The 27,082-nt window shown below is 47.9% G+C and overlaps 2 protein-coding genes across 3 annotated transcripts; both read left to right on the forward strand.

Annotated features, from left to right (window-relative positions):
- Positions 1–12,674: 12,674 nt before the first annotated feature.
- LOC125430763 (sialidase-3-like) lies at positions 12,675–21,164 on the forward strand. The gene is made up of 4 exons (XM_048492965.1): positions 12,675–12,778; positions 13,581–13,639; positions 14,801–14,844; positions 19,732–21,164. Exons 1-4 carry the CDS (start codon positions 12,675–12,677, stop codon positions 20,767–20,769), a joined length of 1,245 nt encoding a protein of 414 aa, XP_048348922.1. The 3' UTR covers positions 20,770–21,164.
- A 2,174-nt stretch (positions 21,165–23,338) lies between these two features.
- LOC125431616 (sialidase-3-like) lies at positions 23,339–26,863 on the forward strand. Of its 2 annotated transcripts, XM_048494588.1 has the most exons (3): positions 23,339–23,796; positions 24,775–25,005; positions 25,722–26,863. In XM_048494588.1, exons 1-3 carry the CDS (start codon positions 23,728–23,730, stop codon positions 26,748–26,750), a joined length of 1,329 nt encoding a protein of 442 aa, XP_048350545.1. In that variant the 5' UTR covers positions 23,339–23,727; the 3' UTR covers positions 26,751–26,863. The 2 variants fall into 2 exon arrangements, with proteins under 2 accessions (XP_048350545.1, XP_048350544.1); XM_048494587.1 differs by lacking the exon at positions 23,339–23,796 and having other exon boundaries at positions 24,420–25,005.
- The last annotated feature ends 219 nt before the right edge of the window (positions 26,864–27,082 follow it).

Raw genomic sequence — 27,082 nt, forward strand, 5'->3', positions numbered from 1 at the left:
GCCCGGCAGCTGCGGACCTTGGGTGGGAAAGCAGAATGCCGCACTTGGCAGGCTGCACTTGCCTTGATGCACCTCCTGCCTAGACTGCTTCAAGTTCTGCGGCTACTGCTGAGAGGAGGGGGCATAACTAAGGCAAAAATCCGTGTAAAAACCACTTGATACTAGTAACCCCCTCTCGGCACACACAAATAGTGGTAACCCCTCTGGGAACCTGTGAGAACCTGCACGGATCCCACCTCTGCTGCAGAAGTGCAGTGCCCGAGGCTGTTCCCCTTCCTCTGCCCTGCTGGCCGGGCGGGAGACGATGAAATAGCTCTGATGCCGGCTCAGCCAGAAGTAGCTGCCATGCACTGACCCTGTCGCGGGATCTGTTTGCCTTGGCGATAACAACAACTGGGCAAGTTTGACCAGTGGTTGAGTCTGCCCCTCTGCTCCCATCCCGCTGACCCCGATCCAAGTCTGCTTTCACACACACTAGGCAACAGCTCTTAATGCACCACAACAGCAGTCCCCCTACCATTTCTGTATCAATCTATCCAAAATGCATAAGGCCAGCAAAAGGTAAATGGAAATAAAGGATGGCCCACAAAGGATAAAACATATTGAAACAGTAAGCATAAGTACTAAAAGGGGTAAAAACTTAATGGAGAATAGGTATAAGAAGACACTAAAATTGTTAAATGGGCCGGCTATAGCTGTTAAGTCACTAAGCCTACTGTGTTGCATGGATAAGGTGACCAGATGGTCACCTTTGTGGGAACCGGAGACCCGGTAGGAGGGTAGGCTGAAAACGCAGCGTGCACCTTTTAGCCGCAGGAAGTACCCGGCCTTCTGGAAAACTCCGTTCCTCTCCCCTGTCACAGAGGCGAGGAAGCGGGCGTAAACGTCTTATCCCTAAACTGCTATCTTGAGCTGTCGCACTGCCTTCTTGAAGGCAATTGTGGCGGCAACTCTTCGGGACACTTGAAAAAAACTGGAATGGCAGGACAAATTGTTTTAAAGGCGGGTTACATCGCCAAAGGCGGGGCATCTGGTCAGCCTGTGCAAGGACCATCAAAGCGACATATTTTGAGGTGCAGCTACGCAGAACTTAGCCATACTGCTTTCTGTATATGGCAACCAGCCGCTTAAATTGCCAATCACGGGCATGGATGACTAATGTGTTTTGACATCCTAGACAAGCTCTTGGTACCCTTCCAGTTTAGAGTTCTATTTTCTACTTGGTTGTTCTGTTTTTCTATGGTTCTATTTGACATCCTGAACAATCCTCACAGGTACCCTTCCAGTTTAGGTTCTATTTTCTATGGTGGAGGAAATTACACAGGAAAGTCAACAACCCTAGCGATTGATGGCAAACTAGGGCCAACAGGGCAATCAGGGCAGGGGTGTTACTGGCAGCAAGAGGAGACGCACCCAGCAACATTACTTCTGGCATACCGGAGAGTGGCATCATTGTGTTTGCTTGAGAGTACGCAGTATTTGAAGCGAAAACTCTATAGTGGAGTTACTTTTTTTTCACAGTAGAATGTTTGCCCAAATGCCAGAGCATCAAATCACCACCAATGTGATGAGAGTGTGGCACTGTTGGCCTCATCACTGTAACATCACTGGCCTAGGCCAATTCCAGCCAGGCAGATGATAGACAGAGGGGGCAGCGGCTGGGGGTAGTGAGCCCCAGCAGTGCCTGGCAGCCCTGTGGCAGCCCTGGGAGATGGCGTCACCATGTTCCTATTCGTGGCAAGTAACCAACACAGCTCACGGTTATCCCCTGAGACTGGCGGGAGAGAAAGGGAAGAGGACCTGTTGTCTTGTCAATCAAGACTCCATTTCTGATGGGCCAAACAGCTCTAGAAACCTTGGCATGGATAGGGCCATAAGAATATTGGCTGCATATACATTTTCTAGTGGGATCAATAGTTATATACCCTCTCTGTTATCAGATCAGATAGGTATACTTTGATCTTTAGAAAGGTTGAAGCTATTGGTTTCCCTTTGGAATCACTCATATGCTCACAAAGGTGGAAGCCTTCCAGACTAGTTAGAGAATAGGCTCTTGGATCACCGATTTTCATAATCGACTCATTGCCAAAGACAACCTGTTCTCCGACTACGGTAGTAATCCCACATCGGCGTGGAATGATGGCATAGCTTATCTTAGATCTGCTGATTAATCCACCAGAGAGAGCCTTGGCTACTGCAAGATGTAATGTGCTGCCATCAGCTCTGCTGGAGGGAAGATTCAAGAATATGGAGCGTTCATAAAGGGTTTGTTCTTGTGATCCACGATTACGGTTGAAACGCTGACCATTCTCTGTTTGTATGCCCTAAGTACAAACACATGACCATTCTCTGTTTGTATGCCCTAAATACAAATAAGATACACATAAGGAAATACATGAATTCCATTTTCTTGCAATGTTCTCAGTGGCAGAGTGTTGTATAAGATACCCAATCTCCCGAACGGCTCTGAGTATTGCTCTTTTGGGAAACTGTTGCAAGTTTTATACTGGAAATTAGTAATTTTAACTGTATTTCTTAAACTTCATTTTGTTTTAAAAAATATTGTCCTGTTTGTATGCCAATAAAGGCTTGTGTGTGTGTGTGTGACTCCATCTCTGTACTGCTTACCATAGGCAGCGAAAGCTCTAGCGGCATGCCTTGCGATATAAAAAAGTGTTAAGTTTGCAAGTGTCGCAATGCAATCCTGATAACAAGGGTTAACTGTGTGCATGTTAATTAGCTAGTGGTCAGTGTCTTGCTATCTATTCCTTGATTAGTCATTGGGCAGTTAATCCGACATTGCTTATCAGGCCAGAGTAAGGTCAGAGGTTATAAAGTTAACTATCCTCTTTGTCTCACAGACTCTCACACACCCGAGGTTTTTTTCCTGTACTGTAAGGTGAACCCCATTAAGGTAATTTTAAAGGCCTCTCTGCTTCGCCCGAAACCTACAGAGAAAAAACTTTGAAAAGCATTTTATTTTCTGAAAAGAATTCTTTTTGCAAACATGCTAAGATGCGTGTAGCCTTGACCGCAAACTTCTTGCCTTGTAGAGACCAAAATAAGCTATATCCTGCACTTAAAGAACTTCTCAAAACCATAAGGTTTCTCTTAGGAATACTCTTTGATATTGTGTTCTTGTGATTCTCAGAAGCCACCTGCCACTCTTCCTCTGACCCTACAGGGAGCTTTGCTGCATGGTTATCTGCCGACCTGTAGCTATCTCAAACTATAGCTGGAATAACAAACTGAGTGTTAAGCCAACTTGGCATTATGCAGACGCGCATCAGAAATTTAGATTAAGGCTTAGACAAGAAGGAGGAGGTAAAATACTAATTAGCCAATCATTAATTCAATGCCCTTGTTATTATCATTATAAAATGAATGTATTGCTAGCAAAATTCGTCCTGGACCAGCTAGGCCTAACTGTTAAGAGCTCTGGTAATAAACTTTCACTGATTTTCAACATTTGCCTTTTGCGAAACTGGATCAGCATTAGTCTTGTGACTGACACTCAAGGGGCAGAGTTGTCAGTACCTGTAAGATGGATTCACCTTAAGACGTGAATGCCTAGGCAACATGTGGGCTCACATGTGCCTAAGTTCTGTAACTAAGTTTATACTAGAATAGTAACGATTTGTTATGTTTATTCCATGTATACCCTACCGTGATTTAGTTAAGTAAAGTTTCTTTTTTATACTCACAGCAAAAAAGATCTCCTGGTCTTTTCCTCTCACTCTGCTCATATGCATTGAAATCTTTCCTCTCACTCACAAATAGGAAACAATTCCCCCAACAAAGATTTCAGCATGAACAGATCTCACCCGAGGGGCCTGGCTGCCAGTGGTCTCCATCCTTCCGTTTCTTCAGGCTGCCCAGGGGACTCAGGCATTGAAATCCTGGGCCAGGCAATCCAGGTGGGAGGGCCACCAGAGAACCCCAGGAGCTCCCTAGATAAATCCAGAGGCAGTACAGTTGTCCTGCTTGATCCTGGCAACTGGGGATGGGGGGGATGGGGGAGGCAGGGTTTGGAGGGAAGGACACTCAAAGTGCTACGTGCCTTAGAGGAGTCCAACCTTCCAAAGCAGCCCTTTTCGCCCAACGAATGGATCTCTGAAATCTGGAAGTCAGTTGTAATTTCAGGAGATACCCCACCTGGAGGATGGCAACCCACCATTACTACTACCACCCCATCACCAATCAGCCCAGTGGGCGTAGGAGGTTAGAGCTTGTGTATCTAATCTGCTGGAGGAACCGGGTTTGATTCCCAGCTCTGCCGCCTGAGCTGTGGAGGCTTTCTCTGGGGAATTCAGATTAGCCTGTACACTCCCACACACCGCGCCAGCTGGGTGACCCTTGGGCTAGTCACAGCTTCTTGGAGCTCTCTCAGCCCCACCCTGCCTCACAAAGTTGTTTGTTGTGAGGGGAAGAACCCAAGGAGATTATCAAGCCCCTTTGAATCTCCTGCAGGAGAGAAAGGGGATAAATCCAAACTCCTCCTCCTCCTCCTCCTCCTCCTCTTCTTCAGCCTAGCCCCTGGCAAAGCAAGATCAATATTTACTGTAACTGTAACTACTACTACTATTAGTAAAACCAGTAGTAAATATTGATCTGCTTTAGAAGGCAATTTCAGGGATTATTATGATAATGTGGGTAAAGTATTTTAGGAACTATGGATATAAGAATCACATATAATAAAAGCAATTTAAAATAGCAACCATTTTCTTAGAAATCAGTTGTGATTCCAGCAGATCAGTCCCCACCTGGAGGATGGGAGCCATATGCTACCTACTGCTGCTGGTGCTGGCTACCTACTAAGAAATTAGAAACAGTGGTAGTGGCTAAGAGCAGTGGCTAAGAGCAGGTGCACTCTGATCTGGAGGAACCGGGTTTGATTCCCAGCTCTGCGCTTGAGTTGTGGAGGCTTCTCTGGGAATTTGGGCTAGCCTGTGCACTCCCACACACGCCAGCTGGGTGACCTTGGGCTAGTCACAGTTCTTTGGAACTCTCTCAGCCCACACCACCACACTCTCAGGGTGTTTTATCATTTGTGGGGGGTGGGAGGGCAAGGAGATTAATCCCAGCCCCTTTTGGGTCTCCTACGGGAGAGAAAGGGGGATATAAATCAAGCGCTTCTTCTTCTAAGTATTGGTCTGCTTTAGAAGGCTGTTTTAAGTTAAGGTAATAATGTAGGTAAGCACATGCATATAATAACTGCCCATAATAAACACAATTTAAAATATGGTGCTGTTCATCCCTTGGCCCTGTGCACAGGAACTTCAGTTTTAAAGAAATCAGGAGAATCCCAGAGAAGAGCGTTCACATTCAAAGAACTGCGATGCGATGGATCAACTCTCACATAGTAGCTGATCTTGATCTGACACTGAACAAAATTAATTTTTTTGTTCCCTCAGCATATCTGTTAATAGTCCCTCTGATAGGAACATGGAGTTGGGAACAGTAGTCTGACTGACAGGGCTACTCATGCATTGAAATCTTTATTGGAGTTAAAATGGAAAGTACTGCGACTGAGACAGCTTGATAAGGATTGCAGCCTGCAGTTCAATCTTCCTTTAGAAAAGCTGACTATCTGAAGTTTAAGGATATCACAAAATCCTGAAACTGAGAGTACAGTGAGAGGAACAAATTAAAACTGAAATGAAAATCCTCCACAGAGAACAGCAAGAGGAATTCCTGTCGACAAGCTATTTGAAAAACTCCATAATGATAAAGCCAAGACCTTTTTTTTCCCTTTATTCATCTCTGACTATTCTGCTTCTGTAAAACGGGTGCAGAAAAATTATGATGCTGAGGGTACAGTCTAGTTTTGAAAAGCACCTTCCCCAAAATGCACTGGGCCTGGAGCCTGGGAAAAAGAGATCCTCTCATGTGTCATTTTTTTTCAGTTAGCAGGGAAACTAGGGGCCAGTCTGCGTTGCTGTAACAGTGTCCTTCTCATCACAGTCTGCAGCCCACACAGATGTCCATCCAGGTCCAGTGATCCTCAACATAGCCTTTTAGAGATTTGGTCAAATGGAATCCCTCTTCCCTTTCAATTCATTTGTTATACGGTGAATTGTCTTTTTTTTGTATAGAGTAACCCTCCCATTCCACAATGGAACTGTCAAGTCACGAATCCAGCTATACATGAGGCTGGTTGACCGCTGATCCTGGCTTGGGTAGGGCAGAACTGGGGCAAGCAAACTATCAGTCAAGGCAACAGAGGCAGAAGTGCTGGCTCAGGTCGGCCAGCTCCTGGGTTCTTAAAGGGCCACGTGCAAAAGAAGCGAGGAGCCCGGTGAGTGTTGGTCGCCCACCCTGCGCAGTTTTCATAGAAAGAAAAAAAGGCAAACTCCAGCTTCAAACATAGTAAAAGAGCTATGGTGAATATGGGTGAGAAGTGGGTAAGTGGTGGTTGGATGTGAGGGAGGGCAAGAGTGAGGTGTGTGAGGGATAGGCTGGATGTGTGTTGTGTGTGGTAGCAGTGGGTGAGGCAGGAAGTGAAAGTTACCTGCGTGTGAGGGGGGGTAACCCCACCTGATGTGTCTCCTACGGCAAAGTGAGTATGTGTTTCACTTCCACTAGCATTACCTATTACTGTTTTCATTGCTCATCTCTGGCCATCTGAGCGAACATTCTAAGGGCATACCACCAAGCCCTCAGAATACTGTGAACAGACAGGCTGCATGGTATGCCACCTGAACAAAAGATACTATGTTAGGGGACACCTGGCCTATTCCTTTCAGAAATCTGGTCAGAACATTTTGTACAGTGGTTGGAGAGTCAGTTTATTTTCTTCAGCGTGGGCCTTAAAATAGCAAGATTTTCAAAGGCTGATACTGCCACCATTGGTGTTGTAATTGGTGGTGACCCAGCACCCATTTTTTAAAATGATTCCTGAAATATTAGACTGCACCCGTTGTGATGACAGATTAAAGCGGGTTCTCTAAATTCCCAGCTTTCATTAAAAATAAAAGCAAGTTTCTACCTCCTTCCTTGGGAAAATATCAGGAAAAGGCATATCTCTGCAAAAGGAAGGGAACAGAGACTTACATTTGAACAGAATCGAAGCTATGGGGAGTTCAGCAAACCTGCTGGGCTTTCATGAGAACGGTATAGCACTCCATCAATATTTTAATGCCTTTAAAAAATTTAAAGATAAAAGGAAGGAGGTTTAGCGATGACAATAGTCAATCATCAAAAGCAGAGGTGGAGATAGGCAGGAAGGCACAAAGAAACTGATGAGTAAGGGGTGGTGCCTGGCCGGTGCCGTAGCCACAGTGCCCTGTTGCCCCAAGGGAGGCTTCCTGGTGGCGTGGGGGAGGCTTAAGATGACGAAAAGCCTCCTGCCTCCCGTGGGCTAAATAGACTTCCAGCCACCTTTTTGGTGGCGTAAGTCTCTGATCCCTGGTCGCAATGGCGGAGGAATCCCTAGGCCAGTGATGGAGAACCTTTTGAGACCGGTGCCCAGAATTGCAACCCAAACCCCAGTTATTTGCCAGCAAAGTGCCAGCTAGAGCAATTTAACCTGAATGCTGAGGTTTAGTTAAAAAAAAAGCTTGGTTGGTTCCTCTTCCTCCGCCCCGCCCACTTTCGGGCAGGGGGCCAGCCTGCTCCCCAGCCTCCAGCAAGTCCTGGTGCTTGCTCTGTGCCTCTCTAGCATCTCTGCCTCCTCTGTGTCCCCTCGGGCCAGAAGCCACCCGAACTTTACAGGCGCAGGCCGCCCGGCCAATCCTCCCACAGGTGCCACAGTGCTTGGCATGTTGTGCTCAGTGGCCCAGAGCCAGCCTAGATGTGTGTGTGTGGGTAATTTTCTGCTCCCACTTGAACTCTGTGTGTGCGTGCCCACAGAGGGCTCCGAGTGCCACCTCTGGCACCGTGCCATGGGATTAGCCACCACTGTCCACAAGGGGCACAGGGACATGACACATCCCGTGCTGCGTCCCGTGAGAGTAGCGTCCCACTACTTGGGAGGCAGTGACAGAGTCGCCACTGTGGAGGGCAAATCTGCCAGCGTGTGAACAATAAGCCACTCTCGCAGCGAATCGTCCCTGCTCACAAAGACCAGGGGCTAGAAACGTGGAGTGACACTGAAAACACTGGGATAAAAGTGGTGCTCAAAAGAACCAGCAGAAAGATGGAAACAAACAACCAACCCCATAAATGTGGAAGTAGAGCGTAAAATGTGTGTGGGAATCAGGAGGCAAACCAAAGCTGCGCTGGGGCCCAGGGCTGATGGGGGGGAAAAAAACATGAAAAGCCCTCTGTCTTACTCTTTCTTTTTTCACATGCATCCAATCCAGGCAGTTTAACTCCTTATTTCCACCATACATACACACACACACACCCGCCATTGGCTGTTTCACTGCTGAGTGGCCGGTCGGTTGGAGAGAAAGAACAAAGGTGCTTCCACAAATCAAGAACCTGGCATGATGGCCCTTCTCCTTGTAGATGGTTTGCCCCCAGAATATGTTTCACTGCATCTAACCATGGAGGTTCCATTTAGCTATGTCCTACATCCACTGTTATGCCTATCTTCCTTTAAGGGACTAAGGCAGGGGTAGGGAACCTGCGGCTCTCCAGATGTTCAGGAACTACAATTCCCATCAGCCCCTACCAGCATGGCCAATTGGCCATGCTGACAAACTGATAGGGTGTAGTTCCTGTTCTGGACAAACATGAGCCCTGTTAGGAAGGACAGGGTATAAATATAGTAGTGGCTGGCCCGGGCTCACTGACTCCAAATGACTGACAAATGACAATTTGGAAATCTTTATACCAGTGTGTGAACCTATGGCACTGGTGCCAGTGGTGGCCTCAAAGCCCTCTGTGGACCACGCACAAACAGAGTCGCCCCACTTCCCACACGCACATAAGCTAGCCTGGAGCGCTGGGCTCGATTATTAGCATCAAACCTAAGAGCCAGTTTTAGGGAGCCGGTGTAGAGTAGCTTACCTGTTAAGTGCTATTTAAACCCCACTGATTTTCTTGAAGAACTAAAGCGTGATCCTTTACCTGGGGAGTAAGCACCGGTTGCTGGCAATGGGGATTGTGCTTCTGAATAAACCCTCCTAGGGTTGTAATTCACCGTTGGAAGAGCTGCACAATAGGTTCAAAGCAAAGCCACCTACTACCACCAAGCTTACTCCCGGCGTGCCTACCGGGCCAACTATTTTTTCTAAACTAAAACCTCAAATTCAGGTTAAATTGCCATGTTGGCACTGCGGTGATAAATCTCACGTGGGTTTGGGTTTCGGATTTGGGCTTTTCGGTCTGAAAAGTTTGCCATCACTGTTCAATGCTGAAATGAAGGCTGAAGCAACATCCGCCCTACACCCCCCCCTCCCCGACCCTCCCACCACACTACTTTCTTTTCACATCTAACAAAAAGTGCAGGACATTTGCCCCAGGTCAAAAGTTGGCAATCAAAAAAAAATTTTTTTAGACTCTTAAGATCATGTGAAGTATAAACTAATCCCCAAATAAGACCATCTAAAGGGACAATTTTGAAGTCCCAGACTGGTTCTACAGTAATTCAGAGTAGGCCACAGTTTTTTTTAGTTTATGTCTTTAAATTACAAAATATAAAAGAAACAGCAGCAAGCTATCAGTATCTACTTACTCTTGGAAGTTCAGTGTCTCTATAAAATCACCAGAGCCAGAGTGAACCCATCCAATTCTATCCTTTGCAAACTAAGAAAATAAACTTTAAAATATTGTTGGCGGGATGTGACAACCATCCCCCATCCAGTGTGTCATTAGTTGTACAAATATCTTTTGGCTTCTCAGAACATTCTCACGTATTTTACCTTATCAGAAATGTTCACATTTGCCTCGATATCATTTAGGTGAAATACGTTAAATGAAAAATACCTAAGAATGTATGGAGACATACTCACACACACACCACTTTGAGAATGGTGCCTCCTTTAATTTTAAATCTTTTGCTCTTTCAAAGTACCTTTATATTTTTGCCCAAGCAGGTACCAGACTGACGAGGGTAAAACTCAATAAACCTCAATATGATCATATGAAGAGAAAGTGAAGTTTAGTATTAGCTAGAAATCCTTTATTAAGTTATTGCTGTTGGTGCAGTTGTAATTACACTTTGGTAAAACACTGTTAATGAACTAGGTTGTCTGGCGGCATAAGCACTTTCCACTCTAAACTGGCAATCTTTTGCTTCAATCCATTTGCTATTTTGCTGACAAAATTGGATGAATAAAGAAAGAAGGAGAAGAGTTTGGTTATATCCCCCTTTCTCTCCTGCAGGAGACTCAAAGGGCTGACAATCTCCTTGCTCTTCCCCTCACAACAAACACCCTGTGAGGTAGGTGGGGGGCTGAGAGAGCTCGAGGCTGTGACTAGCCAAGCCAGCTGGCGTGTGTGGGGTGGACAGGCTGATCTGAATTCCCCAGATAAGCCTCCACAGCTCAGGCGACAGGCTGGAGATCAAACCGGTTCCTCAGATTAGACACATGAGCTCTTAACCTCCGCCCTGCTGCTCCTTTGCTTAGTTTGTTTAGCCTAGCAATCTGCATGCGTGTCATTTTTCCTTTTGTTTTGAGGCTGTCTGTGGACCTACAGCAGCCACAAATATGTGCATATTGCAGCTTCTCCTAGTCATGTTGCTGGAGCTTCACAGATAGCCTCAAAACAAAACAAAAAAAACGACCTATGCACTGGATTGCTGTTCTTTACTGAAGAAAGTGGAATAGGAAATGGATAGGCTGTAAGCAGAGAAACCTCCGTGGGAATCTCCACAAAGAACCACCTGCAAGACACAGAGTAGTGCTTTGCTGTGAAATCGACAAAGAGCTCCGTGCAGCGAGTAGGGAGAAAAAAGATCTGTTTTGTCTGACAACTTGGGTTCTTCCAGCTGTCAGAAAACAACATCCCAAAATAACCTTTTCATAGCGTCTAAAAGGCGTCATATTTATGCTGTGTGCAGAATCACCTCATGGCAATGCATTAGAGATTAGTGGACTGCTGTTCACTGGAGTTCCCCATGCCACCATTACAACTGGTCAAAAGCAGATATTGCATCTACAAGCCCCATAATTGTCCAGATGGTCCAAGAGGAAAAGAAGAAAGAAAGAAGAAGAAGAAAGAAGAAAGAAGCAGAAGAAAGAAAGAAGAAGAAAGAAGAAGAAAAAAAGAGGAAGAAAGAAGAAGAGGAGGAGGAAGAGGAGGAGGAGTTTGGGTTATATCCCCCTTTCTCTCCTGCAGGAGACTCAAAAGGGCTAACAATCTCCTTGCCCTTCCCCTCACAACAAACACCCTGTGTAATTGAGTAGAGACTAGAGCTCCAGTAGAGCTGTGACTAGCCCAGGTCACCCAGCTGGCGTGTGGATCAGTTATGGGATGGGTTTTGGAACGGGATGGGATCAGTCTCAGATCTCTCACTGCTCTTAGCCACTATGCCACTGCTGCATAGGAGAATTTACCTCAGGCTCTGGTCTGGTTGTTGAGGTAGTAGCATGTCTTTAGTGTAAAGCTGCTGCTATCGGTGTTTCAACTGACCAGCTTGATGCCCTCACCCTTTCTCTCCTGGCATCCAAATACGGCAGCCTGCCTTTTGGGGAGAAACTGGCAATGCTTGTTCATACATGAGTATCCATCTGATGCAAAGAGGGAAGGCTTGGGGATATTGTGGTGTGATGTAGCAGCTGGATTTGTTGGATTAGGAGACCCTGGTTCAATTCCCTCTGCCACAGAAGGGGCTGATGGGGAATTGTGATCCATGAACAACTGAAGCACCAGAGTTGGACACCTAGGTTGAGCTATGGGAATAAGATCCAGGGAGACACAGGTTTGAACCTCTACACTGCCTTGAGAAGTTCGCAGTGTAACCTTCAATCAGTCACACACTCTCAGCCTAACAGGAAATAGTTTTTGTTGTGCTAGTGAGGACAAAACAGAGGAGAAAGCATAACGTGTGGTTGGTGTTTGGAATAATGCTGCAACAGGGGGGTGGTGATGGCCACTAACCTGGATAGATTTAAAAGGGGCTTGGACAGGTTTATGCAGGAAAGTAGATTTATGGCTGCAAATCTTGAGCCTCTTTGATCTGAGATTGCAAATGCCTTAACCCAGACCAGGTGCTCGGAAGCAGCAGCAGCAGCAGCAGCAGGCCATTGCTTTCACATCCTGCATGTGAGCTCCCAAAGGCACCTGGTGGGTCACTGCGAGTAGCAGAGAGCTGGACTAGATGGACTCTGGTCTGATCCAGCTGGCTTGTTCTTATGTTCTTATGAAAGGAGAACCATGTGAGCCAGTTTGAGCCATTGCTGGGGGAACAAGTGTATAAATGAAGTAAACAAATAAAATGTTGTGATGTAGGGTTATTCCCAAGGTGGGGCCTGGAGCTCTCCTGGAATTACAACTCATCTCCAGACCATAGAGATCAGCTCCCTTCAAGGAAACGTCAACTTTGGTGGTGCACTCTACAGTATTATGCCCAACTCACAGGCTTCCACGCTTGTTGCCCAGCTTCCTGGAATTGGCAATTCTGTGTGGCGGGCAAACCCGGTGCAGTCCCAGTCCTCCCAAGCAATTGCCATGGGCAATTCAAGTAACAGTCCTTGGCAGAACCTTGCCTTCAGTCCAACTCAGTAACATATAGTGCAGCCATTCTCAACCAGGGTTCCATGGTACCCTGGGGTGCCATCGACATGTCGGGGTACGCTGACAACACTACAGCCCCTCACTTTTGTGGTGTCTCCGGGGCCAGGAAGGGCGTGGAGCTGGCCCATGGGGCAGAGACCTGCCACAAAAGGTCAGCAGCCGCGCCACCCCAGTGCTTCCCGCTTCACCTGGGAGGAAGGTGGGGTGTGTGTGGCAAGAAGGGGCAATGGGAGGAAGGTGAAGAGATTGGCAGGGGTACCGTGAGATATGAAGAGTGAGTCAAGGGTACCCTGACCTCGAAAAGGTTGGGGAAACACTGATATAGTGGTTAAAGCAGTGGACTCTAATCTGGAGAACGGGTTTGATTCCCCTCGCCTCCACATGGCGTGACTTATCTGGTGAACCAGCACGAACCCTGCTCTTCCACATGAAGCCTGCTGGGTGATCTCGGGCTAGTCACAGCTCTCTCCAGGGGAACTCTCTCAGCCCCACCTACCTCTCAAGTGTGTGTTGTGGGGAGGAAGGGGAAGGTGACTGTAAGCTGCCTTATAGAGGAGAAAATGCAGGGTATAAATCCAGACTCCTCTTCTCTCCCTCACCCCTTTCTCGTGTCTATCGCCCTTCTTCTCACAAATGCCACCATTCTCTTTCACCCGCATCCTCTCTCTCTCTCCTCCCGGACACAACGATCAGCCAATACAACCTCTGCCAGAAGCACAGTACAAAGCAAGGCAGGAGGATCACATGAAGGAGGGACTCAGCAGCAAAGAGACGCTCACAAATCCTTGATGGAACCAGTGGTCAGGGGGGCCCTGGAAACCGAGCGGTCCTAACACAGCTTAACTAGCAACATCTCCCTAGAGACAGGACAAAGAGATAACATGGTCATGGTTTTAGACAGAGTGATGCCACATGGATCTTGCCGAATCTTTCATCTCCCACAATGTTTACAGCCCTGGGAATTGTCCTGTCGTCATGCTGCGACACATCGGCATCAAGCTGCCAGGCACTTGTAAGCGCAAACAAAAAATTAATTCAGAATCGCTTCTCGACAGACACTTCTGCTATTAAAAAGGCATTCGTCGAGGTGTGCTCTGGAATTACGCTGTGGAATTTTCTTTAACAACGTTGGCGGTGGTAGGAAGGAAGTTATAGTGGTGGAAAAAACGCACTGGCAAGACCCGGCACTGGTTTGTGATCCATCTGGTAGTCGTTGGCTAACATGAATAGAATAGAATCTTTTTTTTAAAGAGTTTATTTTATTGTGTATATGGCTACAGGCTCTCACAAAACAACACATAACAAGAAATAGGTATAAGCGTTAAATGCATTAAAATGCAAATCATATATGCTGTACAAAAAACCCCAAAGAAATTGTTTAATAAAGCCACTAATTAACATGGTGGCAGAGCCTTTGGCACTCCAGATGTAATGGACTACAGATTCTTATCAGCCCCTGCCAGCATGGCCCAGTGGCGGGGGCTGATGGGAATTATGGGCCCTGAGTGCCAAAATTACGCCACCACTGCGACAATAAATAAAATCCAGTTTGAGTTTTTTGGCTGGTATGTTTGTGCCGTAATTTTCTAGCAGCCAGGGCAAAACGTGAAGCTCTGTGGCAGCCATTTGCTACCAGTAATTTTTGGGGCTGTGCCCACCACACTAATCAATTCCACACAGCAAATGAATGCAGTGGACATACGAAACCCCGTTTTCCTTTCCCCATTCACGTAATGCGTGCTGTGCAGGCAGCAATTGGATCCCACAGGAACAATCCGGGGTTGCTTTTAGCCTTTACGCGAGGAGATGCTTCTCTCTCTTTTCAAATTTCTGCAACACATGTTTAGCTGCGCCAGGCATCACGAGCGAACCTGCAGCCATGCTGATTGTCCCACAATATGATCAGCTGTACCTGGTGTTTTCCCCACAGACAAAATTTCCTGGGATAGACTTGGGATCATATATTCCAGGGGTGTTTTGATTTCAGTTCCTCGCCATACAGCAGCCCGTCGGCGTTCAGGTCAGAAGGAAGAACTCCAGTGAATTACGCCCGCGAGCGGTTTATTTTCATTTTCATGGCGTTTAAGTTTCGTCGTTCGTCATTCGTAGTTTAAGTAGTTTCGCGTATGTTTTACGTAGATTCCATTTTTTCTGATGTTCTGATTGGCTGCAGCTAAAGTGGCCGAAGCTGGGAAAATAAACGGCCCATTTCTTGCGGTATTTGCAGGAGTAGATCAGCATGGGAGAAACTTTCAAAAGAACTGCCAATTTAATAGTTTTAAAAGCTCTGCGGGATAAGGCAGATCTGGGGTAGACTAAGTGAACCCAAAAGCCATGTGGAAGTCATGGCCAAACCAAGGACGGATTCACTTCCTTAAGGCGGGATATACTGGCTGTTGAGGGGAAGGCAGCCCTGCGTGGCTAGCATGTGAAACCGCGAAAAGAAAAACAAAGAAAAAGAACCTCCCTGCAACGAAGGCAACAGAAGGTGGATTCCTCACTGTGGATGGTGCAGTGAAAGGGAGGAAATAAAGAAGCTTCCTGCCTGGCGTTTTAGCGGAACGCTCCAACCCAGCACTTTGCAAAAGGATCGCTGGTTTAACCATTTTAGAAAATCAGGTTGAGGGAAATAAGCAGAGGCAGGCTGGATTTTGAGGGGCCGAACTGCGATGAAGTCAAGAAATGATTTGTATTGCATTCTACACCTGTTGTCTTTGCCTGTGCAGAACCCACCTCTGTGTCAAGAATTCACAGGTGCCTGCAAAACATTTGGGATTTTGGGAATGAACACCACAGTCGTTTTGGAGTCCCCTTGGCAGAAGTGTCAACTGTGGTGCCCAGGTGTTCATGGACCTACGATTTATCAGTTCCTGCCAGCAGTTGGACACCTCTGCCTTACAGTCTCAGTTTTTCTCAGCTGGAATCTATTGGCAAAACAAAGGGAGTTAAGGACAGAGCCTTTCAGTTGCTTCTGCTCTCCCCCCAGAGGGAGGGCAGAAGGGACTAACAGCTAAGAGCCTGGAGGGAGGCGAGGAGGCCTGGGGGTGGGGTTTGGGGTGGGGCCCCATCCTGAGCCACCCCAAACCCCACCCTGAACATTAGAGTTGCATCTTGTAAAAGAATTTGTGAACTTTCATTTTAGTAAGCAAGCTAATGGGAGAAAGGCACCTGTTTCATTATCCTGTGACTGTACATGAGGATAACCAATCTATGATTTGTCTTGTTAAGAAAAGAAGTGCTGATGCAGGTATCAAGCACATAGACAACAAGCACCATCTTGTCAGAGACCTGAAGACTATTGAACTGGAATTATGGCCCTACTGAGGAGAATGGTTGTTGATATCCTCACCAGAAGCCCGATTGAATCTCGTGTGTACTATGAAGGAGCCATTGGGAAGATGAACTTGATTTGTTGAATGTTCAACCTTTCCATGTTTTGTTCATTGAAAGATTGAGAGGGGTGTCAGCGATGCGATGCTTTAAGTGTTTGTAGGAGCAATGTCAGTTGCACCATTGGGGTTTTGAGTGTGGGTTGGTGCGGACAGCTGGTGAATGAGGAATGACCCAGCTACCAGCTGCTTGTGCTGCTATGTTTGACTTCTTTTCTTTTGTAAATATGTTTTATGTAGCCTGTGTTATTTTAAACTCTATAAAAGTAACTTTCTTAAAAGCAACTCTGCTTGTGTGGCTTCAGCTTCAGTCCCATCACTGTCCATAGGATATTCCAGTTCTTGATCACAAAGGCCTGTTTTCCACTAGTGGCTTGTAGGGGGGATGTGAGCTGTGCTGGGCAACCTAATGGAAAGCTGTATGCATCCTGTCTTTTAAAGACACTTTTGATAATTACTCCTCTAGAGTAAATTCCTCAGTTCTTACTCTAAATATGGGAGCATACAGGGCTGTGTGTTGAGTCCTTTATTGTTCACCCTTTATACATATGATTGGGGGGGGGGTAACCTGATGTATTAAAGGGGATATGAGAATGGTTTGCGGAATTATGGAGAAAGGGGATCGGTTTTGGTGGAGAAATAATCATAGTGGAGAAAGCGAATAATTCCACACAATGGAGTCAACAGTGTGATGCGGCGGCAGGGGCGTAAGGAGGCAAACTGGAGCCCTGGGCAAAACCTGAGTTGGATCCCCCCCCCCCTCCATGGGCGGCCACCCCACCACGACCAAAAAATTTTTTTGCACCACAACATTGGTGCCTGCAGGGGGTGCATTTTTAGACATATCAGCACCGAAATTTCAGCGTATCATCAGGGGACTGTCTTTATGCTACCTCCCAAGTTTGGTGAGGTTTGGTTCAGGGAGTCCAAAGTTATGGACTCCCAAAGGGGGTGCCCCATCCCCCATTGTTTCCAATGGGAGCTAATAGGAGATGGGGGCTACAGTTTTGAGGGTCCATAACTTTGGACCCCCCTGAACCAAACTGCACCAAACCTGGGGGGTATCATCAGGGCAGTCTCCTGATGAGACCCTGAAAGTTTTGAGACTGTGCCTTCAGAAATGTGCCCCCAGCCTGTAGACTCCCATTGACACAGCAATGCAGAAAAAACTCAATGCAGAACAAAGATTCTTTGGGCAAATTTCTGGGATGTTCCTGCAGGGGGTGCATTTTTGGATGTATCGGCACCGTAGTCTCTCAGGAAGAACATCTGAGATCTGTCCTGATGGCACCCCCAAGGTTTGGTGCAGTTTGGTTCAGGGGGTCCAAAATTATGAACTCTCAAAGGGGGTGCCCCATCCCCCATTCTTTGCTAAGGAGATGGGGGCTACCCTTTTGAGGGTCCATAACTTTGGCCCCCTCTGAATCAAACTGCACCAAACGTGGGGGGTGCCATCAGGACAGTCTCCAAATGATATTGTATTGTATTGTATTATTTGATTTGTATACTGCCCTCCCCCTGAAATTTTGGTGCCGATATGTCAAAAAATGCGCCCCCTGCAAGAACATCCCAGAAATTTGCCCAAGATTTTTTGTTCTGCATTGAGTTTTCTGCATTGCTGTCAGTGGGGGTTGCAGGCTGTGTGGGGGCGGGGGGGCGGGGCACATTTCTGAAGGCACAGTCTCAAAACTTTCAGGGTCTCATCAGGAGACTTCCCTGATGATACCCCCCAGGCTTGGTGCAGTTTGGTTCAGGGGGGCCAAAGTTATGGACCCTCAAAACTGTAGCCCCCATCTCCTATTAGCTCCCATTGGAAACGATGGGGGATGGGGGCACCCCCTTTGGGAGTCCATAACTTTGGACTCCCTGAACCAAACCTCACCAAACCTGGGTGGTAACATTAGTAGGGGCTCACGAAGATACTCTGAAATTCTGGTGCTGCTAGCCTAAAAAATGCACCCCCGGCAGGCCAAAAATGGAAAACCACTAAAAAGACTCAAAAACGAACCCTGCATTTTGATGCCCCCCCCCACAAGGTGGTGCCCTGGGCAGCTGCCCACCTTGCCCAATGGGCATTACGCCCCTGTGCGGCGGCCAACAAAGCCAATGCGATTCTGCGCTGTATCAATAGGGGTATAGTGTCTCGATCGTGATTAGACCTCACCTGGAATATTGTGTACAGTTCAGGGCACTGCTATGCACGAAGGATATCGATTTGACCAAATGGTCAAAGGTCTGGACTGTTTAGTTTGGTGAAGAGAAGGTTAAGAGGTGTCATGATAGCCTTGTTTAGATATTTGAAGGGATGCCATGTCGAAGAGGGAGCAAGCTTGTTTTCTGCGGTTTCAGAGACTAGGACACGAAGTAATGGATTCAAGGTGCAGGAAAAGAGATTCCACCTAAAGATTAGGAAGAACTTCCTGACCGTCAGGGCTGTTCGACAGTGGAGTTCACTACCTCGGAGAGTGGTGGAGTCTCCTTCTTTGGAGGTTTTTCAAGAGAGGCTGGATGAACATATGTCAGGAGTGCTTTGATTGTGTGTTCCTGCATTGCAGGGGGTTGGACTGGATGGCCCTTGGGGGTCTCTTCCAGCTCTATGATTCTATGATTCTATCAGTCACAAGCCTTTATTGGCATAAAATAAACATACAAAATCAGCATACAAAATTTGCCCATTATTGCTCACAATTATAGACACTGGTACTAAAATACTAAATACTAAAATATATACATGGTCCTTCTGTAACTATAGGACATTCCTTCAGCTAAGTTAACTCACTTAAACGTCATCGGATACTGACAGAAGCTAGCAAAATTACTGCTGGCTATATGTGGTCATAATACATAGACATTGGTTGGTATTCATCTAGACTTACGTCTAGATTCTATGATTCTCCTGGATTCTATGATTCTAACTCTCTCTTGTAAAAGTAGTTCATCCAATGAATTTGACAAGCTGAATATCTCCTAAACCTCCGTGAGAACCACCTCAGCTTTCCCCTGAATAGCTTCAAAATGACGCCTGCGGGCACCGTTGCCACCCTCAAACACGTTTCTTGTGTCCCACCGAGTGTTTTTATAAAGTAGATGAGCCGATTTCGATTTCGAATACCTTTAATGGCATATAAATAGTTTAACATTAACATTGCAAGATCATAACAGCCTTTACAACTTCTGAGGAGTTAAAATAACACCATTAAAAAATTTAGCCACCGCCTCCAACAGCTCGTAGTTGTGGCTGTTTAAAAGATATATAACCTTCTGTTTATCTGTAATGCCTTCACTTCCATGCAGGAAGGGGATTATGTGCTTCTTCCTATCTATCTCATAAAAAGGACAATCCAACAGCATATGAGATACTGTTTCCCCAGAACCCATGCCACACGGGCATTTCCTTTCTTTATGTGGGATTCCAAGGTGGCGTCCAAGGCTCAAGGAGGAAGGCAGGGCATTACACCTAGCTAAGGTGATTGCTCTACGCCACCGGGCCTCAACCAGGAGATAAAAGTTCCGGGCTACAATTAATCTATCCTCGGGTATTCCCAGAGAGATCGGGGAACAGGTTTTATTGGCTTCCTCTAGCATCTGCTGGAACTCTCTATCAAAAAGTCTCTTCTTGCTGAGCTAGTCTTGCTATAAATATACAAATGGTGCAAGATACACCGTTCTAAACCTGAGAGTAAAACCAGTGACCGTTTCCTAAATCTTTCTCCAGTGGGGTCCTCGAGAAGTTCTGGTGGACTGGCCAAGGCCTCCTGACTACCACCGGCATCATGAACCCGCGGTCCGTAATTTACGATCGAAATACCGGGTAAACTTCCTTTTCTTCATCTGCGTCGAGGCTCATGTCTCGGAGCTGCACCAGATCAAGTCCGGGAAGAATGCTGCCAGGCTATGCTACGTCTCGAGCCAAGATGGCGGCCGCAGCTGGAGCCAGCTGACCGACTTGACCGATCGAGTGATCGGGGACGACATGAGAAACTGGGCCACCTTTGCCGTCGGGCCGGGCCACGGGCTGCAATTGAGCTCCGGGCGCCTGGTGATCCCGGCGTATACTTACTACATCCATAAGCGTAGCTGTGGCCTCCCGGTTTGTTGCTGCACCAAGCCTCATTGCTTCATTTTCTACAGCGACGACAGTGGCCGGAGCTGGGCCCTGGGCCAGCTCGTCACAGCCTTGCGTGCCGGAGAGTGCCAGGTGGCTGAGCTGACCAGCGAGGACGACAACCGAGTGTTATACTGCAACGGCCGCAGCCCGGACAAGTACAGGGTCGAGGCCTTCAGCACAGACGACGGGAACCAATTCGAGGAGTCCTTCCTATGCAAGGAGTTGCCAGAGACAGGGAAAGGTTGCCTCGGCAGTGTTGTGAGTTTCACCCCAGTCCTGCGGCACCTGGGTGTGGACCGCCTGGAGAAAGACGGAGGGGAACCGAGTTATCCGCTCGTCGATACTCCCTCGGTGTCCCTCAAGACTCCCGAGCAGTGGCTGCTTTTCTCTCACCCCACGGGCAGGCGCAAGCGAGTCGACCTGGGCATCTACCTCAACACCACCCCTCTGGTGAAGGGCAGCTGGAAGGACCCCTGGGTGCTGAATGAAGGGCCCAGCGGGTACTCGGACCTGGTGGCGTGCGAGGAGAGCGGTTCGGTGCTCTTCGGCTGCTTGTTCGAGAGCGGAGTGTCCAGTGAGCTGGAAGAAATCGCGTTCCAGCTTTTCAGCGATACCGAGCTCCTGAAGAATGTGAAGGAAGGCTGACCTGGCACGGATCCATCCTCTGAGATGTGGTGGCCTGAATCTAACAACGTCAAGGATATTTCGCACCCGCTGATGGAAAATGTTTTTCGTTTTCTTCCTTCTTCTGCCGGTCTTGCCTCGGTCACTGGCTTGGAGAAGGGCTTTCCTGGTTCCGTCTGGCAGCATGTATCCCCCACCTGCAGCGAACACTTTCTACTGCCACTCACTATGATATGACACAATAGAAATTACGCAGAAGAAGGCAATTGCTGTCTACTTTCCGATGAAGCCTTTGTTATAAGTATAATACAGTGGTGGCGAACCTATGGCACGGGTGCCAGAGGTGGCACTCAGAGCCCTCTCTGAGGGCACGCACAAACAGAGTCACCCCCTTCCCCCCACACATCTAGACTGGCCTGGGCTGCTGGACTCGATTATTAGCATTAAACCTAAGACCTAGTTTTGGGGAAGCAGTGTAGGTAACTCTGTTAAGTGCTGTTAAACCCCATTGATTTTCATGCAAAGAAGAAAAGTGTGATCCTTTACCTGGGAGTAAGCTCGGTTGCTGGCAATGGGGCTTGCTTCTGAGTAAACCCTCCTAGGGTCGTGATTTACCTGTTGGAAGAGTTGCTTCAAAGCAAAGCCACCGACTACCACCAAGCTTACTCCCGAGTAATGCATGCCTCGGAGCCAACCCTTTTTTCCAAACTAAAACCTCAGTTGTCAGGCTAAATTGCCGTGTTGGCACTTTGCGATAAACAAGTGGGTTTTGGGTTGCAATTTGGGCACTCGGTCTCGAAAAGGTTCGCCATCACTGGTATAATACGTGCCCAGATCCATAAGCAATACAAAAGTACCACAACAGGGGCGTAGCTACCGTGTTTCCCCGAAAATAAGACAGTGTCTTATATTAATTTTTGCTCCCAAAGATGCGCTATGTCTTATTTTCAGGGGATGTCTTATTTTTCTGAGTTCTGTTCGATGGGCATGCTTCCAAACAAAAACTTTGCTACACCTTACTTTCGGGGGATGCTTTATATTTAGCACTTCAGCAAAACCTCTACTACGTCTTATTTTCAGGGGATATCTTATTTTCAGGGAAACAGGGTAGGGAAAATGGAACGTGGGGAAGACTCAGAGTTTTCGTTCCAGTTCCCCTCTAGCCCCGTGTCATTTATGTTCTCCCCATGCCCCACTTAGCTTGATGCATGGGCTCAAGGGGTAAGAAGCAAGCAGAACAGGGGCGCGTGCAGGGGCCTCCACTGGCCCTGGCGGGGCGAGGCCCAGCAGGGGCAGCCAGCAGCGCCCTCTGCCAGGCTTGGTAGGGCGGGGGAAGGGGAAAGGAGGAGGGGTGTGTGGGACAATTTTCCGCCTCCCACGTGACCCCAACAGCGTCCGCCCGGGGCAACTGTCCCCACCCGTCCCCGTGGTAGCTACGCCACTGGCACCATAAGGTATCTGAAATACAGGCCCTAACAACACTGATAAAAACACTGTGCCATACAAAGCAAAAATATTGTATAATATGATAAAAGACCACAAAGCATAAAATTTACCCGTATAATTAGACCAACTTTTCCATCTTTGTGTAAATTTCATTGCAGATGCCTTTTGCATTATGGCACAGCTGATCTTGGAAGTCCCACAGTTAGTGAGTCCAGGGAAACCCTACATTGGTCCCTTGAGAGCCGGCATGGTGTAGTGGTTAAGAGCAGGTGGATTCTAATCTGGAGAACCGGGTTTGATTCCCCACTTCTCCAACTGAGTGGCGGAGGCTTACCTGGTGAACCAGATGTGTTTCTGCACTCCTACATTCCTGCTGGGTGACCTTGGGCTAGCCACAGCTCTAGTGCAAACTATAAAAATCTACTTTAATGAAAATAATTTAAACATTTATATACCGGAACCACAACTTTTAATCGACAACAAAAACATACATATTATTAACAACAACAACAACAACAACAACAACAATAAAACAATGAACAATACACGCACAAAACCCTTCTTTAAACAAGATACTGTCTCTGGCTCATTATATATATTCTTTACTAGCCACAGTTCTCTCTGAACTCTCTCAGCCCCACGTACCTCACCAGATGTCTGTTGTGGGGAGAGGAAGGGAAAGGAGTTTGTCAGCCACCTTGAGTCTCCTTACAGGAGAGAAAGGGGGTATTAATCCAAACTCCTCCTCCTCTTCTTCTTGGGCTAGTCACAGTTCTCTCTGAACTCTCTCAGCTCCACCTACCTCACAGGGTGTCTGTTGTGGGGAGAGGAAGGGAAAGGAGCTTGCAAGCCACCTTGAGTCTCCTTACAGGAGAGAAAGGGGGTATTAATCCAAACTCCTCCTCCTCTTCTTCTTGGGCTAGTCACAGTTCTCTCTGAACTCTCTCAGCTCCACCTACCTCACAGGGTGTCTGTTGTGGGGAGAGGAAGGGAAAGGAGCTTGTAAGCCACCTTGAGTCTCCTTACAGGAGAGAAATGTGGGGTATACATCCAAACTCCTCCTCCTCCTCCTCCTCCTCCTCCTCCTCCTCCTCCTCCTCCTCTTCTTCTTCTTCTTCTTCTTCTTCTTCTTCTTCTTCTTCTTCTTCTTCTTCTTCTTCTTCTTCTTCTTCTTCTTCTTCTTCTTCTTCTTCTTCTATTTACTCCCTAGTAAGCAGGGGAGCGGAGCTCTGGGTACCCTAGGTAGCTCTTGGAAGGAAACTTCAACATTATCAAGGTACTACAAGCCCCAGACATGTCCTGGTCCTAAATCAGCCGTCTTATCCTTTCAAATACATCAGTAAACTTTCCCCCCAAAAAGCTCTCTTCCCTTGCCTCCCCCTCATCTCAGGTGCCATGTTGGTCCGACTTTTTTTCTCTTCCAACCGCCCTCCTCTGGAACATTCTGTGAGGCTCGGCCCCTCCCAGTCGGAGACATGGAAACCTGGCCGTGGCCGGACCCGGCACAGCGATGGGCTGCCGTGAACGTACGTGATGAAAAGGTCCGCCAAACCTCTTCCAATCGCCCACTTACGTATCCTCCATTTCGTTGGTTTCCTGCTGGTAAGTTGTGACCCACCCAAAGGTGTGGGAGCAGAGGTGGGATCCAGCAGGTTCTCACCAGTTCCCGAGAGTGGGTTACTCATTATTTGTGTGTGCCGAGAGGGGGTTACTCATTGGGTCTGCTTTTCAGTTAGAAATTCCATTAGAAAGTCCAAAAATCATAAAGTCCTGTTGTTTCCTATGTGGCTGGTTAGCGAAGGTAGAAAACGGGATCATTCTCCCTGTTGGGCTGTTTTAAAAACATGTTTTAGAAAGATGGTCAAGTTCCTTGTTTAAGGAAAGTCTCCTTCTTTTGATTTCTAGAAACAAAATTAAGTATTTGAAAGTATTAAGTATTTGACCGGCAATCAATTAGAGGAGCAGTAGTTGTTTCTGTTGGCAGCAGAGACGATAGGACTTGCTAGAATGAGTTTGAATTATGGACAGAAAGAGACCAGCTGGAAATTAGGAACTTTTTTTTTACAGTAAGAGTTTTTTTACAGTAACAGAGAAATTATTAATGCCCCGCCCCCGGAATGGCCGGCCACGCCCCCGTCGTGCCCGCCCAGCCCCATTGGCGCTACGCCAGTGTTTGAATCCCACCACCATGGGAACCTGTGACTAAAATTTTTGGATCCCACCACTGTGTGGGAGCCACAGTTCAGGTGGCTCATACCTGTGACACCGTTTCCACTTTCGGGGAGGGGACTGTGGCTCATGGTAGAACGTCTGTTTGGTCCCCAATTCAACCCCCAGCGTCAGGATGCTCGCTTCCAGGTAGGACAGTCACATACACTCAGTCATGATGTCCCTGGCTAGTAATTAGATGGGAGACCTCCAAGAAATGCCAGGGTCAGGATGGTACAGAGGTCACGGCAAACCACCTCTAAATATCTCTTGGCTCGACAGCTCCCAGAGAGGCTGCCAGAAGTCAGATGGAACTTGATGGCCCCCCAAAAATGTTCTAATGATCTCCCAGATTTAATTTTTCATTGGCAGAATACTTCGGTCCTCCCAGAAAACATGGCTGAAGCTCAGACAGGCTCCAGGAAGACGACTCTGTTCCACCAAGAAGCCTCTGGCGGAGTCACCTACCGGATCCCGGCCCTGCTGTTCCTGCCCAATCAATCTGTTTTCCTGGCCTTTGCAGAGAAGCGATCCTCGCCCAAAGATGAACACGCCAAGTACCTGGTGATGAGGCGGGGGCAGAAGGAAGGGACATCTGTCCAGGTAACTCGGACAGGGGCAGAGAACTGACCTATTGTCCTTTATTTGGATTTGGATTTTTCAAAAATACTTTTAAAATAAATCCACCATGTCTAACCTGGAGTCACAGTTCTCTCAGAATTCTCTCAGCCCCACCTGGTCTATTGTGGGGAGAGGAAGGGAAGGTGATTGTAAGCGCTTTGAGACTCCTTAGAGGTAGAGAGAAGCCGGGCATAAAACTAACTCTTCCTATTTGTCTTGGAAGATATTTCCTGAGGAGCATTGACATTAGAGCTACCCACAATGAACCCCAATTGAGTATTTGGTGGTTTGTATTCCTTAAGAGGAAACCATGATAATTAAGCACAGATGAACATTGGGGTGTTGTGGGGTTTCTAGGCTGTATGGCCGTGTTCCAGTAGCCTTTTCTCCTGACGTTTCACCTGCATCTGTGGCTGGCATCTTCAGAGGAGAAAAGGCTACTGGAGCATGGCCATACAGCCCAGAAACCCCACAGCACCCCAGTGATTCCACCGTGAAAGCCTTTGACAATGCATATGAACTATTTCAGTACACAGTGTTGTACTGAATAGACTGCAGCGGTGGCGAATCTTCCAGCGGATGGCCAATTGGCCATGCTGGAAGGGGCTGATGGGAATTGTAGTCCAAAACATCTGGAGTGCCAAAGATTCGCCACCACGGGATAGAGAAACCTATTGACCCTCTCCATCTTTCTCCAGTGGGGCCCCCCGCAGGCCTTGGTGTCCGCCATGATTCCCGGCCATCGAACCATGAACCCTTGCCCGGTGTACGAGAAGGAGACGGGCAGAGTCTTCCTGTTCTTTATCTGCGTCCAGTCCAACGCTACAGCGTGGCATCAAATCGCAACAGGGAGGAACGCTGCCCGGCTGGGCTCTGTCTCCAGCCAAGACGGCGGCCACACTTGGAGTTGGCTGACCGATTTGACCGACCGGGTGATCGGAGACAACTTGAGAAACTGGGCCACCTTTGCCGTCGGGCCCGGCCACGGGCTGCAACTCCGCTCCGGGCGCCTGGTGATTCCGGCGTACGCTTACTACATCCGTCGGCATGTCTCCGGGAAGCCAGCGGCCCGCCGGACGAGGCCTCACTGTTTCACGGTCTACAGCGACGATGGTGGCCGGAACTGGACCCGCGGACAGCTCGTCCCCGGCTTCCGGACAGAAGAGTGCCAGGTCGCCGAGCTGACCCGCCCAGACCACAGCCAGGTGTTGTACTGCAATGCCCGTAGTCCAAAGTACAGGGTCGCAGTCCTGAGCACAAACGGCGGGAACCAATTTGAGACACCATTCCTGAGCAAGAAGCTACCAGAGACCAGAAATGGCTGCCAGGGCAGCGTGGTGAGTTTCTCCCCGGCGCTGAAGCCCTCGGAAACGGGCCAAAGAGCAAACCCAGTGGACTCGACTCATCCGCTGGGCGTTCCTCGCTTGACTGCACTGAATACCACCAAGGAATGGCTGCTTTTCTCTCACCCCATGGGCAGGCGCAAGCGAGTCAACCTGGGCATCTACCTCAACACTGCCCCTCTGGCGAACGGCAGCTGGAAGGCCCCGTGGGTGCTGCACGAAGGGCCCAGCGGGTACTCGGACCTGGCCGTGTGCCGGGAGAACCACACGTTGCTCTTTGGCTGCTTGTTCGAGAGCGGACTTACCACGGAATACGAAGAGATAGCCTTCCGGCTCTTCACCGTCCTCGAACTTCTGAACAACACTCGAGGAAATGTGACGTGATGCCCGTTTCTCCCTCGCAGGGGCGGCTGCCCCCAAACCAACTATAACCCCCGCCTGTGTAGATTCTGCAGGGCTGAATCGGGAATAAAACTCGAAAGACTGGCTTATCCATACAGCAGTTAGGATGTTGTGGGTTTTTCTGGGTTGTATGGAGAGCCGAATGTACCAGGTGAGTTTCCAAGGCTTAAACATGGTTTCGTGCAGCCGTTTACTCACAAGTAATTTGTCAACAATATAATCACAGTAAACATCCCAGCTATCTAAATCAGGGGTCTTCAAACTATGGTCCTCCAGATGTTCATAGACTACAATTGGCCATGCTGGCAGGGGTT

Source organism: Sphaerodactylus townsendi, linkage group LG04 (assembly GCF_021028975.2).
Source record: "Sphaerodactylus townsendi isolate TG3544 linkage group LG04, MPM_Stown_v2.3, whole genome shotgun sequence".
Classification (NCBI taxonomy): Eukaryota; Metazoa; Chordata; class Lepidosauria; order Squamata; family Sphaerodactylidae; genus Sphaerodactylus; species Sphaerodactylus townsendi.

Excerpts from the sequence above, each read along its gene's own strand:
- LOC125430763 (XM_048492965.1), top strand. The coding sequence starts at position 12,675 with ATGTCGGGGTACGCTGACAACACTACAGCCCCTCACTTTTGTGGTGTC. Across the intron at positions 13,640-14,800 it reads CATCAAGCTGCCAGGCACTT|CTAAAGTGGCCGAAGCTGGG; the intron begins GTAAGCGCAAAC and ends GATTGGCTGCAG. Across the intron at positions 14,845-19,731 it reads TAAACGGCCCATTTCTTGCG|TGGGGTCCTCGAGAAGTTCT; the intron begins GTATTTGCAGGA and ends ATCTTTCTCCAG.
- LOC125431616 (XM_048494587.1), top strand. The coding sequence starts at position 24,634 with ATGGTACAGAGGTCACGGCAAACCACCTCTAAATATCTCTTGGCTCGA. Across the intron at positions 25,006-25,721 it reads AGGAAGGGACATCTGTCCAG|TGGGGCCCCCCGCAGGCCTT; the intron begins GTAACTCGGACA and ends ATCTTTCTCCAG.